The sequence below is a fragment of the Triticum urartu genome, chromosome 2A (genome assembly GCF_056163025.1).
Source record: "Triticum urartu cultivar PI428250 chromosome 2A, HENAU_Tu73, whole genome shotgun sequence".
Classification (NCBI taxonomy): domain Eukaryota; kingdom Viridiplantae; phylum Streptophyta; class Magnoliopsida; order Poales; family Poaceae; genus Triticum; species Triticum urartu.
The window spans coordinates 742,227,131-742,241,693 of NC_141874.1; the positions used below are offsets into that span (position 1 = coordinate 742,227,131).

General features: G+C 45.4%; 1 protein-coding gene and 1 pseudogene across 1 annotated transcript; both read right to left on the reverse strand.

Annotated features, from left to right (window-relative positions):
- Nucleotides 1-8,220: 8,220 nt before the first annotated feature.
- Nucleotides 8,221-11,328, reverse strand: LOC125534475 (putative alpha-glucosidase Os06g0675700). The gene is made up of 3 exons (XM_087542419.1): nucleotides 11,135-11,328; nucleotides 10,695-10,853; nucleotides 8,221-10,366 (listed from the first exon to the last, which is right to left on the reverse strand). Exons 1-3 carry the CDS (start codon nucleotides 11,326-11,328, stop codon nucleotides 8,251-8,253), a joined length of 2,469 nt encoding a protein of 822 aa, XP_087398545.1. The 3' UTR covers nucleotides 8,221-8,250.
- A 1,095-nt stretch (nucleotides 11,329-12,423) lies between these two features.
- LOC147987537 (uncharacterized) lies at nucleotides 12,424-14,348 on the reverse strand (annotated as a pseudogene).
- Between the last annotated feature and the right edge of the window lie 215 nt (nucleotides 14,349-14,563).

Here is a 14,563-nt window from a genome sequence, read left to right on the forward strand (position 1 = left end):
ATCCATGGTTTTGAAGGTAATATGCCCTAGAGGCAATAATAAAGTTATTATTTATTTCCTTATATCATGATAAATGTTTATTATTCATGCTATAATTGTATTAACCGGAAACATAATACTTGTGTGAATACATAGACAAACAGAGTGGCACTAGTATGCCTCTACTTGACTAGCTCGTTGATCAAAGATGGTTATGTTTCCTAGCCATTGACATGAGTTGTCATTTGATTAACAGGATCACATCATTAGGAGAATAATGTGATTGACTTGACCCATTCCGTTAGCTTAGCACTCGATCGTTTAGTACACTGCTATTGCTTTCTTCATGACTTATACATGTTCCTATGACTATGAGATTATGCAACTCCCGTTTACCGGAGGAACGCTTTGTGTGCTACCAAACGTCACAACGTAACTGGGTGATTATATAGATGCTCTACAGGTGTCTCTGAAGGTACTTGTTGGGTTGGCGTATTTCGATATTAGGATTTGTCACTCTGATTGTCGGAGAGGTATCTCTGGGCCCTCTCGGTAATGCACATCACTTAAGCCTTGCAAGCATTGCAACTAATGAGTTAGTTCCGGGATGATGTATTACAGAAGGAGTAAAGAGACTTGCCGGTAACGAGATTGAACTAGGTATTGAGATACCGACGAACGAATCTCGGGCAAGTAACATACCGATGACAAAGGGAACAACCTATGTTGTTATGCGGTCTGACCGATAAAGATCTTCGTAGAATATGTGGGAGCCAATATGAGCATCCAGGTTCCGCTATTGGTTATTGACCGGAGACGTGTCTCGGTCATGTCTACATAGTTCTCGAACCCGTAGGGTCCGCACGCTGAAAGTTTCAATGACGGTTATATTGTGAGTTTATATGTTTTGATGTACCGAAGGTTGTTTGGAGTCCCGGATGTGATCACGGACATGACGAGGAGTCTCAAAATGGTTGAGACATGAAGATTGATATATTGGTAGCCTATATTTGGATATCGGAAGTGATCCGGGTGAAATTGGGATTTTACTGGAGTACCGAGGGGTTACCGGAACCCCCCGGGTGCTTAATGGGCCATAGTGGGCCTTTGTGGAGAAGAGGAGAGGCGGCCAGGGCAGGGCCGCGCGCCCCTCCCCCTAGTCCGAATAGGACAAGGAGAGGGGGGTGGCGGCCCCCCTTTCCTTCCTCTCTGCCTCCTCTTTCCCCCTCCACTCCTAATCCATCAAGGAAAAGGGAGGGAGTCCTACTCCTGGGAGTAGGACTCCTCCTGGCGCGCCCCTCCTGGCCGGCCGCACCTCCCCCCTTGCTCCTTTATATACGGGGGCAAGGGGGCACCATAGAGACACAACAATTGATCGTTTGATCTTTTGGCCATGTGTGGTGCCCCCTCCACCATAGTCCACCTCGATAATATTGTAGCGGTGCTTAAGCGAAGCCCTTCATCGGTAGAACGTCATCATCGTCACCACGCCGTCGTGCTGGCGAAACTCTCCCTCAACACTCGGCTGGATCGGAGTTCGAGGGACGTCATCGGGTTGAACGTGTGCTAAACTCGGAGGTGCCGTGCGTTCGGTACTTGATCGGTCGGATCGTGAAGACGTATGACTACATCAACCGCGTTGTGCTAACGCTTCCGCTTTCGGTCTACGAGGGTATGTGGATAACACTATCCCCTCTCGTTGATATGCATCACCATGATCTTGTGTGTGCATAGGAATTTTTTTGAAATTACTACGTTCCCCAACAGTGGCATCCGAGCCTGGTTTTATGCATAGATGTCATATGCACGAGTAGAACACAAGTGAGTTGTGGGCAATATAAGTCATACTTCTTACCAGCATGTCATACTTTGGTTCGGCGGTATTGTTGGATGAAGCGGCCCGGACCGACATTACGTGTACGCTTACGCGAGACTGGTTCTACCGACGTGCTTTGCACATAGGTGGCTGGCGGGTGTCAGTTACGTGGCTGCTACGGGCTTAGCAAGAACCGTTCTTACCTACGCATCAAAAACCACAACGATAGTTTGTCAAGTTGATGATGTTTTAACCTTCGCAAGGACCGGGCGTAGCCACACTCGGTTCAACTAAAGTTGGAGAAACTGACACCCGCCAGCCACCTATGTGCAAAGCACGTCGGTAGAACCAGTCTCGCGTAAGCGTACGCGTAATGTCGGTCCGGGACGCTTCATCCAACAATACCGCCGAACCAAAGTATGACATGCTGGTAAGAAGTATGACTTATATTGCCCACAACTCACTTGTGTTCTACTCGTGCATATGACATCTACGCATAAAACCAGGCTCGGATGCCACTGTTGGGTAACGTAGTAATTTCAAAAAAATTCATACGCACACACAAGATCATGGTGATGCATATCAAAGAGAGGGGAGAGTGTTGTCCACGTACCCTCGTAGACCGAAAGCGGAAGCGTTAGCACAACGCGGTTGATGTAGTCGTACGTCTTCACGATCCGACCGATCAAGTACCGAACGCACGACACCTCTAAGTTCAGCACACGTTCAGCCCGATGACGTCCCTCAAACTCCGATCCGGCCAAGTGTTGAGGAAGAGTTTCATCAGCACGACGGCGTGGTGACGATGATGATGTTCTACCGACGCAGGGCTTCTCTTAAGCACCGCTACAATATTATCGAGGTGGACTATGGTGGAGGGGGGCACCGCACACAGCTAAAAGATCAAACGATCAATTGTTGTGTCTCTAGGGTGCCCCCTTGCCCCCGTATATAAAGGAGCAAGGGGGGAGGTGCGGCCGGCCAGGAGGGGCGCGCTAGGAGGAGTCCTACTCCCACCGGGACTAGGACTCCCTCCCATTTCCTTTTTGGATTAGGAGTGGAGGGGGAAAGAGGAGGGAGAGAGGAAGGAAAGGGGGGCCGCCACCCCCCTCTCCTTGTCCTATTTGGACTAGGGGGGAGGGGCATGCGGCCCTGCCCTGGCTGCCTCTCCTCTTCTCCACAAAGGCCCACTGAGGGAGTTCTCGATTAGGGGGTCTCCGGACAGCCGGACTATCTCCATTGGCCGGACTGTTAGACTATGAAGATACAAGATTGAAGACTTCGTCTCGTGTCCGGATGGGACTCTACTTGGCGTGGAAGGAAAGCTAGGCAATACGTATATGGATATCTCCTCCTTTGTAACCGACCTTGTGTAACCCTAACCCTCTCCGGTGTCTATATAAACCGAAGGGTTTTAGTCCGTAGGACAACAATCACAACATACAATCATACCGTAGGCTAGCTTTTAGGGTTTATCCTCTCTGATCTCGTGGTAGATCTACTCTTGTAACACCCATATCATCAATATTAATCAAGCGGGACGTAGAGTTTTACCTCCATCAAGAGGGCCCGAACCTGGGTAAAACTTCGTGTCCCTTGCCTCCTGTTACCATCAGGCCTAGACGCACAGTTCAGGACCCCCTACCCGAGATCCGCCGGTTTTGACACCGACACCCACTATGGCCCATTAAGCACCCGGGGGGTTCTGGTAACCCCTCGGTACTCTAGTAAAATCCCAATTTCACCCGGAACACTTCCGATATCCAAATATAGGCTTCCAATATATCAATCTTCATGTCTCAACCATTTCGAGACTCCTCGTCATGTCTGTGATCACATCTGGGACTCCGAACAACCTTCGGTACATCAAAACTCATAATATAACCGTCATTGAAACTTTAAGCGCGCGGACCCTACGGGTTCGAGAACTATGTAGACATGACCGAGACACATCTTCGGTCAATATCCAATAGCGGAACCTGGATGCTCATATTGGCTCCCACATATTCTACGAAGATCTTTATCGGTCAGACCGCATAACAACATACGTTGTTCCCTTTGTCATCAGTATGTTACTTGCTCGAGATTCGATCGTCGGTATCTCAATACCTAGTTCAATCTCGTTACCGGCAAGTCTCTTTACTCATTCTGTAATACATCATCCCGCAACTAACTCATTAGTTGCAATGCTTGCAAGGCTTAAGTGATGTGCATTACCGAGAGGGCCCAGAGATACCTCTCCAACAATCGGAGTGACAAATCCTAATCTCGAAATACGCCAACCCAACAAGTACCTTCGGAGACACCTGTTGAGCACCTTTATAATCACCCAGTTACGTTGTGACGTTTGGTAGCACACAAAGCGTTCCTCCGGTAAACGGGAGTTGCATAATCTCATAGTCATAGGAACATGTATAAGTCATGAAGAAAGCAATAGCAGCGTACTAAACGATCGAGTGCTAAGCTAACGGAATGGGTCAAGTCAATCACATTATTCTCCTAATGATGTGATCCTGTTAATCAAATGACAACTCATGTCAATGGCTAGGAAACATAACCATCTTTGATCAACGAGCTAGTCAAGTAGAGGCATACTAGTGACACTCTGTTTGTCTATGTATTCACACAAATATTATGTTTCCGGTTAATACAATTCTAGCATGAATAATAAACATTTATCATGATATAAGGAAATAAATAATAACTTTATTATTGCCTCTAGGGCATATTACCTTCAAAACCATGGATTGTGTTCTTCTGGGCTATGCTTTTCATAGCATTGGCTATAGATTTTTGATAATAAAATCTGAGGTATCCGACATGCATGTTGGCACGATTATGGAGTCGAATGATGCAACTTTGTTTGAGGACATATTTCCTATGAAGTATATGTCGAGTTCATCAAATTAGGAGATACCTACTCCATCTAGGGAGGAATTCGCTGTAATTCCAGAACCCACCATTGCGATGGAGCACGTTGAGAATCCTGTTGAGGGTGACAATGAAACTCCTGTAAGAAGTAAGAGACAGAGGACTGCAAAGTTCTTTGGTGATGATTTCATTGTTTACCTCGTAGATGACACACCCAAGACTATTTCACAAGCCTACGCATCTTCTGATGCCGACTACTAGAAGGAAGCTGTTCGTAGGGAGATTGATCCCATCTTAGCTAACGGAACCTGGGAGTTCACTGACCGTCCTTATGGGTGCAAACCTGTAGGATGTAAGTGGGTGCTCAAGAAGAAGTTTAGACCTGATGGTACGATTGAAAAGTACAAGGCACGGCTTGTGGCTAAGGGTTATACCCAAAAAGAAGGTGAGGGAGTCCTGGATTAGGGGGTCTCCGGACAACCGGATTATATCCTTTGGCCAGACTGTTGGACTATGAAGATACAAGATTGAAGACTTCGTCTCGTGTCCGGATGGGACTCTACTTAGCGTGGAAGGCAAGCTAGGCAATACGGATATGTATATCTCCTCCTTTGTAACCGACCTTGTGTAACCCTAGCCCTTTCCGGTGTCTATATAAACCGGAGGGTTTTAGTCCGTAGGACAACATACAATCATACCATAGGCTAGCTTCTAGGGTTTAGCCTCTCCGATCTCGTGGTAGATAAACTCTTGTACTACCCATATCATCAATATTAATCAAGCAAGACGTAGGGTTTTACCTCCATCAAGAGGGCCCGAACCTGGGTAAAACATCGTGTTCCCTGCCTCCTGTTACCATCCGCCTTAGACGCACAGTTCGGGACCCCCTACCCGAGATCCGCCGGTTTTGACACCGACAGAAGGTGAAGACTTCTTTGATACTTACTCACCTGTGGCTAGACTGACCACTATTCGGGTGCTACTATCACTGGCTGCTTCACATGGTCTTCTCGTTCATCAAATGGACATTAAGACCGATTCCTCAATGGAGAGTTGAAGGAGGAAATTTACGTGGATAAGCCAGATGGTTTTGTAGTACCTGGTCAGGAAGGAAAGGTGTGCAAGATATTTAAGTCTTTGTAGTACGGCTTATTTGGATTAAATCTCATAGTAACTTGCTCATATTTTCAACATATACTATTGCTCACATCATTAACCAATTTTGCGAAGCTTCGGGTCAAACTCCCAACTGGAACAAATCATCAATCTTATTTAGGAGGAATACATACAACGACCTTAGAAGTTATATAAAAATATATTTCCTTCTTTGGATATCGATCTTAACACTATTCATCTAGTACATCCTCTTATTCTTCCGGGTAGGAATATGGCAACAGCTTATAGCTTTATTATTAATAAGTTTAAATCCAAACTTAACATTTGCAAGGCTAGTAGGCTCTCTCATGCAGGAAGGCTTACTCTTATCAAATCGGTCTTTGCTTCCTTGCCGGTTTACTATATGTCCAATATCCTCTTAAGCAAGTCCATCATAAAAAAACTCACTTCCATTGTTAGAAAATTTTCATGGATGGGAATTCAGAAGGATGACAAGGCAAAGCCTATTTTCTTTAGAGCTTGGGATGATATTTATAGACCTATGCATAAAGGAGGATTGAGCTTTAGGAATTTAGCCATTATGAACGAATCCTTGATTACTAATATGGCTTGGAATATCATTAATAATCCCTCCCCTTTAATTGCTAAGGTTCATAAAGAAAAATATTTTCGTAACTCTACCATATGGAAAAATAATATTTATTCCCCCAAATCTGCATTCTGGACCTCCTTTATTAAAGTTCTTCCTGATATTATTAATTTTTGTAACATAAAAATTGCTAAAGGAAACACTTCCATCTGAGACAATCCTTGGTGCAAAAGATGGGAAAAAAATTATGATCATCTCAAGCCCAACCTAAATGGTCCTTGAACAAACATCATTAGTCATCTTTGGAAACCTAATTCTGAAGTTTGGGATGAAGATAAGGTCAGTGCCTATTTTGATGATACTTTTAAAATGATGTTTTAAATACTCCTGTCATAAATGCTGAGCTTGATGATACCTTGTCCTGGATTCAGACTCCAAATGCAAAATGTACTACTAAAAGTGCTTACAAAGTTTTGATGCAGGATACCCAGGATAATGCGATGAACCAAAGACCTATTGTGACCAACCAGGAGATAGCTATTCTTAACTAGGTTCGAAAAAAAAACTTTGTCTCCTAGAGTTAAAACATTTGCTTGGTGACTTATTAGAAGAGCTATTGCTTCAGGGTTAAGAGTTTCTAGATTTTCAAAACATATAAAGAAAGAATGTTGTAGGTGTGGCCAGGTTGAATCGGATATGTTTCTGTTCTTTTTATGCAATTTCTCTAAATCGGTTTGGTTGAAATTAGGCTTTAAATCGGATATGGTAGATCATAGCTTATATCCTTCGGATGTCATCAACTTCATTTTTTCTAGCCTTCATCTAGACTTAAGCTCAGAGATCATCTTTACTACTTTGTGGAATATTTGGAAAGCTAGAAGTGATCTTCTATTGAATAAGAAAAAATGGAGTCCAATTTTGGTTATATACGCTACCAAATCGATGCTTAATGCAGGTGCATATTGGAGGATGAGTTGGAAGATAAGAGGATTGCTAATATGGAAGCCAATAGCAATGATATTGACAGGAAGCTGAATTTTCATCATGCATGTTTCATAGCATATATTGATGCTACATACAATCCTATAGTTAGCCAAGATAAAGCATCTTTCGGAGTATTTCTACGGGACGAATCAAGGAATCATTCCATATTTATTCAAGTTATTGCTAGGAATGTTTGTTTTGTTCAGCAGGCTGAAGCACTTGGGCTTCTTCTGGCGGCTGAAACTGTCAAGTATTTGAATTGGAGCTCTGTCTATTTCCTATCTGACCGCAGGACATTAGTGGAGGCGGTGAAAGCAAAGGATCTGATTCAAAATCCTGGACACTGGAACTTACGACCCACTCTTGCTGATTTCTTCAATCTGGTTTCTGGTCTTGCTTGTTACAGGATTGAGCACATTCCAAGGATCAACAATCTGATTGCTCATAATCTTGCAAAAAGGGCATATTTTTCTAAATCTCCTTCTAGTTATAGCTTTCTTTGCAGTAAAGGAGCAGGATGTGACTAAAAAATGGCTCTTGAGGCCATTTCTTTTCCTAGAGGGAACTTGATCGCTGTACATTGTCTTGGATGCTAATAATAAAATCTGGAACCCTCTTTTGAGGGTTGTTGTTTGCCAAAAAAAAAATCCCCTAAAAAAAAGGTGAAGGAGCAATTTCAGATCAAGATGGAACTTGTGATTAACCGTCTTAGGGAGTAAGTTAAATATATACGGATTTGCTTCTCTGAGATGAGTGGAAGATGGTAGATAAACGACCAAGGACAATAAATAATGTAAGATGTTTAGAAATCTCAAACCATAACAAAATTCAAATTTCTCAAAACTTTTATTCAGAACTTCAGACATACAATAATTATGCAAAAATGGTATCAATGTTAATGGGACATGACGACCTTGATCTGGAACTCCTTTCCAATGGCCACCGACAGGCCACTGACGCTAAACGCTCCACTCGTCCGGGACTTGGTGCGGGCTGCCTTGAGCTCAACGTTGTTCACATAGATAGTGAACCCTTTTGCTGGCGACTGGAGCCCCATAAAGACCACGTTGCCGATGACCTGCGCCCGACTCGGCGCGTATGAGTTCTGCACCACATGGGAACTCACCGTGGTCGTGATGATACCCTTGCTCTCCTCCGTGCTGCAGCTAAATTTCACCAGGGTCCACTTGCCTCCCACCCCGCCCATCTCCATGGACTCGCCGTCATCCAAGAATAGCTCCCCACTGGCTGTGCCGTTCTCCGTGAGCGCCACAAGGAGGTGAAACTCGCCTTGCCGTGCGGCGGACGTGGTCAGCGCCGGCTGCTGCAATGGTAGGATGTTGCCGCCGGCCAGGTGCACGTTAGCCGAGTCCACTGGCGCCTGAAGTGTAACACGCTTGCCGGTCCGTGTGGCGACGGTGAGGGGGTAGTTGTGGTCATAGAGACTAAACCACCGGCCCGCCGGGAAATAGGCGTCGACGGTGGTGGCACCCGGCTGTAGCACCGGAGATACAAGCACGCCGCGCCCGAGCAGGAACTGCTTGTCCACGCCGTAGGTGTCGGCGTCCTGCGGGTAGGAGAAGAAGAGCGGGCGGGCGATGGGCGCCCCTGTTGTGTGCGCCTCGTACATGAGCGTGTACATGTAGGGGAGCATCCGGTACCGCGTCCCGAACGCTTTCCTCGCCGACTGCGCCGTCGACTCCCACACATAGAGCTCTCGTCGTTCGGTGGTTCTCTCCGTGTGCGCCCTCGCGAACGGGTAGAATGCACCGAGCTGGATCCAGCGGCTGCAGAGCTCCTGGCTTGTGTTACCCCTGAAGCCGCATAGGTCGGCGCCGACCATGGGGATGCCAAAGAGGCCAAAGCTGAGCATAGTGTTGATGGAGTTGGCAAGCTCGTCCCACCGCGCGGAATTGTCGCCGGTCCAGTGCGCCGCGTACCGTCCCGCTCCGGGGAAGGTGGAGCGGCTGAGCACGAAGGGGCGGCGTGCCGTGTCCTTGAGCAGTGCGGCATGCGTGGCACGTGCCTCGAAGAGGCCGAAGAGGTTGTGCGCGTCGTACTCGGACACGCCATTGTAGTGCACAGTGGAGACCGGCACGGTTTGGTTGTTGAGGGGACGATGCGTGCCGGAATTGTTGATGTGGTATGGTGGGTCGTCCAGCGCGTTGAGCGGCTGCCAGGCCCCGAAGTTGGAGGGCTCGTTCATGTCGCACCACAGCCCGTCTACGGGGATGGTCCGCCGGAACTCGGAGATCTTCTGCGCCCAGTACTCCACGGCGCGTGGGTTGATGAAGTCCGGGAAGTACACCTCGCCTGGCCACACCCTGCCCACCACGTTGGTGCCGTTTCTCTTGAGGAAAAAGTCCTCGTTAGGCGTTGCTTGTCTTTTGATCTCCGGGTCTATGATGACCACATACTTTTGGCCGTTGCTGTGGAGCCGGTCGACAAACGGCCGGAGACGGCTCATCGGGAAGTTGATCGGATCCAGCGTGAAATCCTGGCCGCCGTCCATGTAGTCGATGTCTGACCAGATCCCCTCCAGTGGGATCTTGGCCTTGGCGTAGCCGGCGACCACCTCCTCCAGATCAGCCACATTCTTGTAGCCATACCTACACTGGTGGAACCCGAATGACCAGTATGGCATGGGGGCAGGGCGGCCGATGAACTGGGTGTATTGGTCAACCACGGCAAGCGGGGAGGGGCCGGTGAAGAAGTAGAAGTCGAGCACGCCGCCGATCACCTTGTAGGTGACGTAGGACCCGCCATACAGTATGTCCATGCCATTGCTGTTGAGGAGGAGCACGCCATGCGCTTTGCCGCCAGGGCGCACATCCATGTAGAATGGGTGCGAGCCGTAGAGGTTACGGTCTAGTTGGTCTGACCTCTCCAGGTCCTCGTTCCACAGCGTGAACGTGTCATTGGGCTGGAGCCGGAACGTCCGTTTCGTGTGCTCGCCGAACCCGTACAATGATGCCCGCCCGGCTGGAAGCGCCGTCGTCACCTCCAAGTACCTGCATTTCCAATTGTCATGCATGCCCATCTATCACTTGGCTAGCTACTCGCTAATATACATACTGCTCCTACCACACATCACACTTGTACTCACTGCTTGCCATAAAACAGACCCCTAAGTTTTGTATTAACTCAACGTTTCATAGGTTAGGTCAAGTTTATTTGTAGAAATATATAAACAGTTGTTGTGTCAAATGAATATATTGTCCAAAAAACACATATTTCATGATGCTTATATATTTTTTTCTATAGAAAAACTTGGTTACACTTTAAAAAGTATGACTTGGTCTATTTTGAGAAAACGAAGGAGTATTATTTATTACGTACCGGTCCTTGAAGATGAGGGTTGCAGAAGTGTCGAAGAGGATGTCACCGGTGGAGCGGCGGGAGACGGTGACGCGGAACGGATTCGTGTGGATGGAGAAGGTCAGGTCCGAAGAGACCTTGGAGTGGTGGCGCTGCTTGGCAAGGTGGCATTGTCCATGCCTGGCGATCCGAGCAGAACGTCATCCGACACTGATGTTGGCCGCGGGATGATGTCTTGGGGGACCCCATCGTGGATGGTCGGCGTCGGTGATGCGCACGTGGAGTCGGCTATCCTTCTCTAGGCTGTACCATCATGTTAATATTAAATCGGTTTAGCTTAGGGTGTATGCATCAATATATGAAGAACAGTGCGACACAGACTGTCTATGATACTTTAGAAAAAGTATAGATAAGGTGATGAATTAAACTTCCGGATCAGGATAAAGATCAGGAAAACTTGCCTTGCAGTTAGGTCGAGCGACTTGACATCAGGCCCGAACTCCGTCGTCCCGCCTTCAAGTTTCAGATTAGCCGATAATAGGTTCTGCGTCCTGACGACCGACTCGACGTCATAGCCTGCACTGCAACGATGGAGGAGGCAGATGAGGAAGGTGAGGAGCCTTAGAAGATCACCAGACGACTTGACAATCGCCATTAGATAAATAGGATGGTGTGCCACACAAGTGAGTGTCAACAACTATTGGACGCTTGGTTTTATATAGATTAGTCGTCCTCCCCAATGCTTGGAAAGTTTTAAAAATGTGCCTAAGATTACCTTTGGATAGGTAGTACTTCAAAGTTCAGACTTATCGCTTTTTCCATACGAGGAAGTATATTAATATATGCTTAAGAAATGGTAAATAAGGAAGATAATTAAAGCGAAAAATGTGAATTGAAATTAGAATATTTTTCCTCTGCTTGAATTAATTGTCGTTCTAAGTTTATATATAATAAGTAAAACATGTTTTAAGTCAAATTTTATAAGTTTGACTTTTTTTAATACACCGTAAGTGAAACCAAATTACTCACATAAAGATCCATCAAGAACTATATATATGTTCACAATGTAGTTCTGTAGTCCTGTAGATATTGACTCATCCAAGCATTATATATTTTTATTTGATGTTGGCTGTGTAATATTTTAGGGGGTCTACTAATTGGGATTGTTTAGTAGGAGGAGATGTTCACGTCGACTATGAAGTTGTATGTGCAACTTCTCGATCTCAAAATGTGTCGGCTCAGTCTCTTAAAGATGCTCATCTCTACTCCTAATATCTCAGTTGGTAGTCTCCGTTCCGGGTTTATTTTTGTCTCACCTACCATGGTTTTTTTGATTCCTTCTCCCACCTAACGCTGAGCCGCATAGAACCAAAAAAAACCTAGCGAGGCCCCACACCCAGTCCACGCACAAATCTCCCTCGCGCTAGAGAAAAGCGGCCGAAAAAAACCTACAAAAAAAACCAGCGAAAGAAAACCCGAGAATGAATCGCATGAGGAGGCCTCCTGCCCTCGAGCGACCAGTCGCACGCACGACTCGCACACCAGATTACGTTATGTTTATAAGTCATGGTTGCAGCTGATGGCCATGAACCTATTATGTACATCAAATAGGCAATAGGGAGAAGAAACTCCTTCATTGAGCAACGTGTATCGTGTTAGAATAAATCCGAAGCACTTCGTCGATCTTCCGAAGACCAAGCAATCACACGAGCACGACACCGAGATTTGTTAACGAGGTTCACCAATATGGCTATATCCCCGGGGCTTGACTATGGGCGCTCCTCCCCATGACACCGATACAATACCGCACCCGGTTGGCCTGGACGCCGGCACACGCCGCCAGCTTCCCCTGCGTTCCGGTGCTATTATGTTAGCATAGGTTACATCGTATGTCTACCCCCGCTATATATGAGAGGCCTAGGATACAATTGTCCTATTAGGACACGACTCCATATCCTATCTAAACACAATACAACTACAAGTCCAACTGTAACCTACCTTGTACACTATTTTTGACACAACTCCAACATATCGGCCAAAATACTTGATGCTCCTGGTGAAGGTGTTGTAGTAGTACACCACGATGGAATTGAGCACCTGAGCAACCCCTTGCTTCAACGAGATGTCGAGCACCTCAAACACACTTCTGAATGTCTTCTGTATGCCATCATGGAGCTCGCAGCTAATGTGGAAGCCGATACCCAATGGGTACGGTATTTCAGCATTCTCACACTGCCTTCGGCGCGTGAACTAGGAATTGCACTTCTAGGAGCTTATTGTGCTGCAAGCAATATGAGGCCGAGGCAAAGACAAGACATGAAGGTGTGTAGTGAAGAAGCCAACACCTCGATGGAACTCTCTATGTATGTATGCACCGGGGGCGGAACTGGAGCTAATCTTACCCTGAAACACCATTTAACCATGGCATAAATTTTTCAAGCGAGGATGCAATGAATAAAGAAATGTTCCATATCTTGTAACACGAATAACAAAACATAATATAAGTCGGTTTATAAAAACAAAATGTAAGAGTTAAACGGCTTAATATAACACTAAAACAACTGACAAAATTACTTCAAAAGGATGTATTGCATTCTCAGATTCCAAAACACCTCATCACACACCAAGGTTCAGTAACCTACAATATAAAAACTAGTATTAAATTTTCAAGTAGAAGTGTGGAACATAATAAAATGCACAAATCAAAGTACTTAAATTTGTTATTTTTTTATAAATTACCTTCGGTACATTCTTTTCCTTCGAGCCATGAAATACTCAACCACTTGATCATTGGTGACCTTTTTCATCTCTTCTTTCTCCACATAACAAATAACTTCATCACTCAAGCTGTCATCACTGAGGCGACTACGCAAGTTAGTTTTGACCAATTTCATTGCTGAAAAGCACCTCTCAACTATAGCAGTAGCAATAGGCAACACAATTACTAGTTTCAACAACCGACAAATCAAAGGATACATAATATGTCTCCTTGTCTGCACCATTTTTTTGAAAGGTCGGTGATTGTTGCTATGTTGGAAAAGCTATCATCTGTGCGCACATTAGCAATATAGAGATGTAGATCCTTATCAAGATCCCTCAAATCCCCGGAATCAAAATCCTGAGGGTATAGTTTAGCCAAACCATGAGATTATCCAAATTGAAATCACAAAATGAGTCTCTTGGACTCAAATCGGATGAAAAAACAAGCAAATTAGAGGATGCCTCACTAAACATGTTGTCAAGCTCTTGAACTAGCCAATCAAAAAAATCATTGAAGCAATCAGCCTGATAGTGATGTTTGTTGGTAATTCCAGTTACCTGCCTTCTCTTTTTTGGATTAACATATGCTTCTTCCATGTCCAAATCTACAATATCATGTTTCTCACAAAACACATGAACATCACCTAGCATAGATTCCCATCTATCTTCTCCAAGTTTAGTCAAAACTATTCTAGTTGACTAGACACATTTCATGGCATTTACTATGTCTTGATCCTTGCACTGCAATGCTAATGACAATGTGTTGGTACTACTGCGGATTGTCAACATGAGATGCAAATAGAAGACAAAGTCAAAAGATTGAAAGTACACTAGAAGACCAATTGCTTGGTCTCTATTTGTCCTGTGAGTGTCTTCTTCAACAAATTCAAGAACTTTAATAATTGTCCTAAACATGGCAACCAAACTCTTATGTGTTTTAGCATGTGAACCCCAATGAGTGTCTCCGGGTCTTTGAAGGCATTGCTCTTGATTCTGACCTGCTCCTGTTGTAAGTTGCCCACAACCTAAAGCCTTGCTCATTTCTTCAAGATTTATATCTCTAATCATGTCTCTTCTCTTGGAAGAACCATCCACAACGTTTAACAAGGTAGAAATCATACTGAAGAAAT

Coding starts and splice junctions, on each gene's coding strand:
- LOC125534475 (XM_087542419.1), bottom strand. CDS start 11,328: ATGGCGATTGTCAAGTCGTCTGGTGATCTTCTAAGGCTCCTCACCTTC. Junction 10,854..11,134: donor TCGCTCGACCTAACTGCAAG/GCAAGTTTTCCT, acceptor TCGGATCGCCAG/GCATGGACAATGCCACCTTG. Junction 10,367..10,694: donor ACCCTCATCTTCAAGGACCG/GTACGTAATAAA, acceptor TTGGAAATGCAG/GTACTTGGAGGTGACGACGG.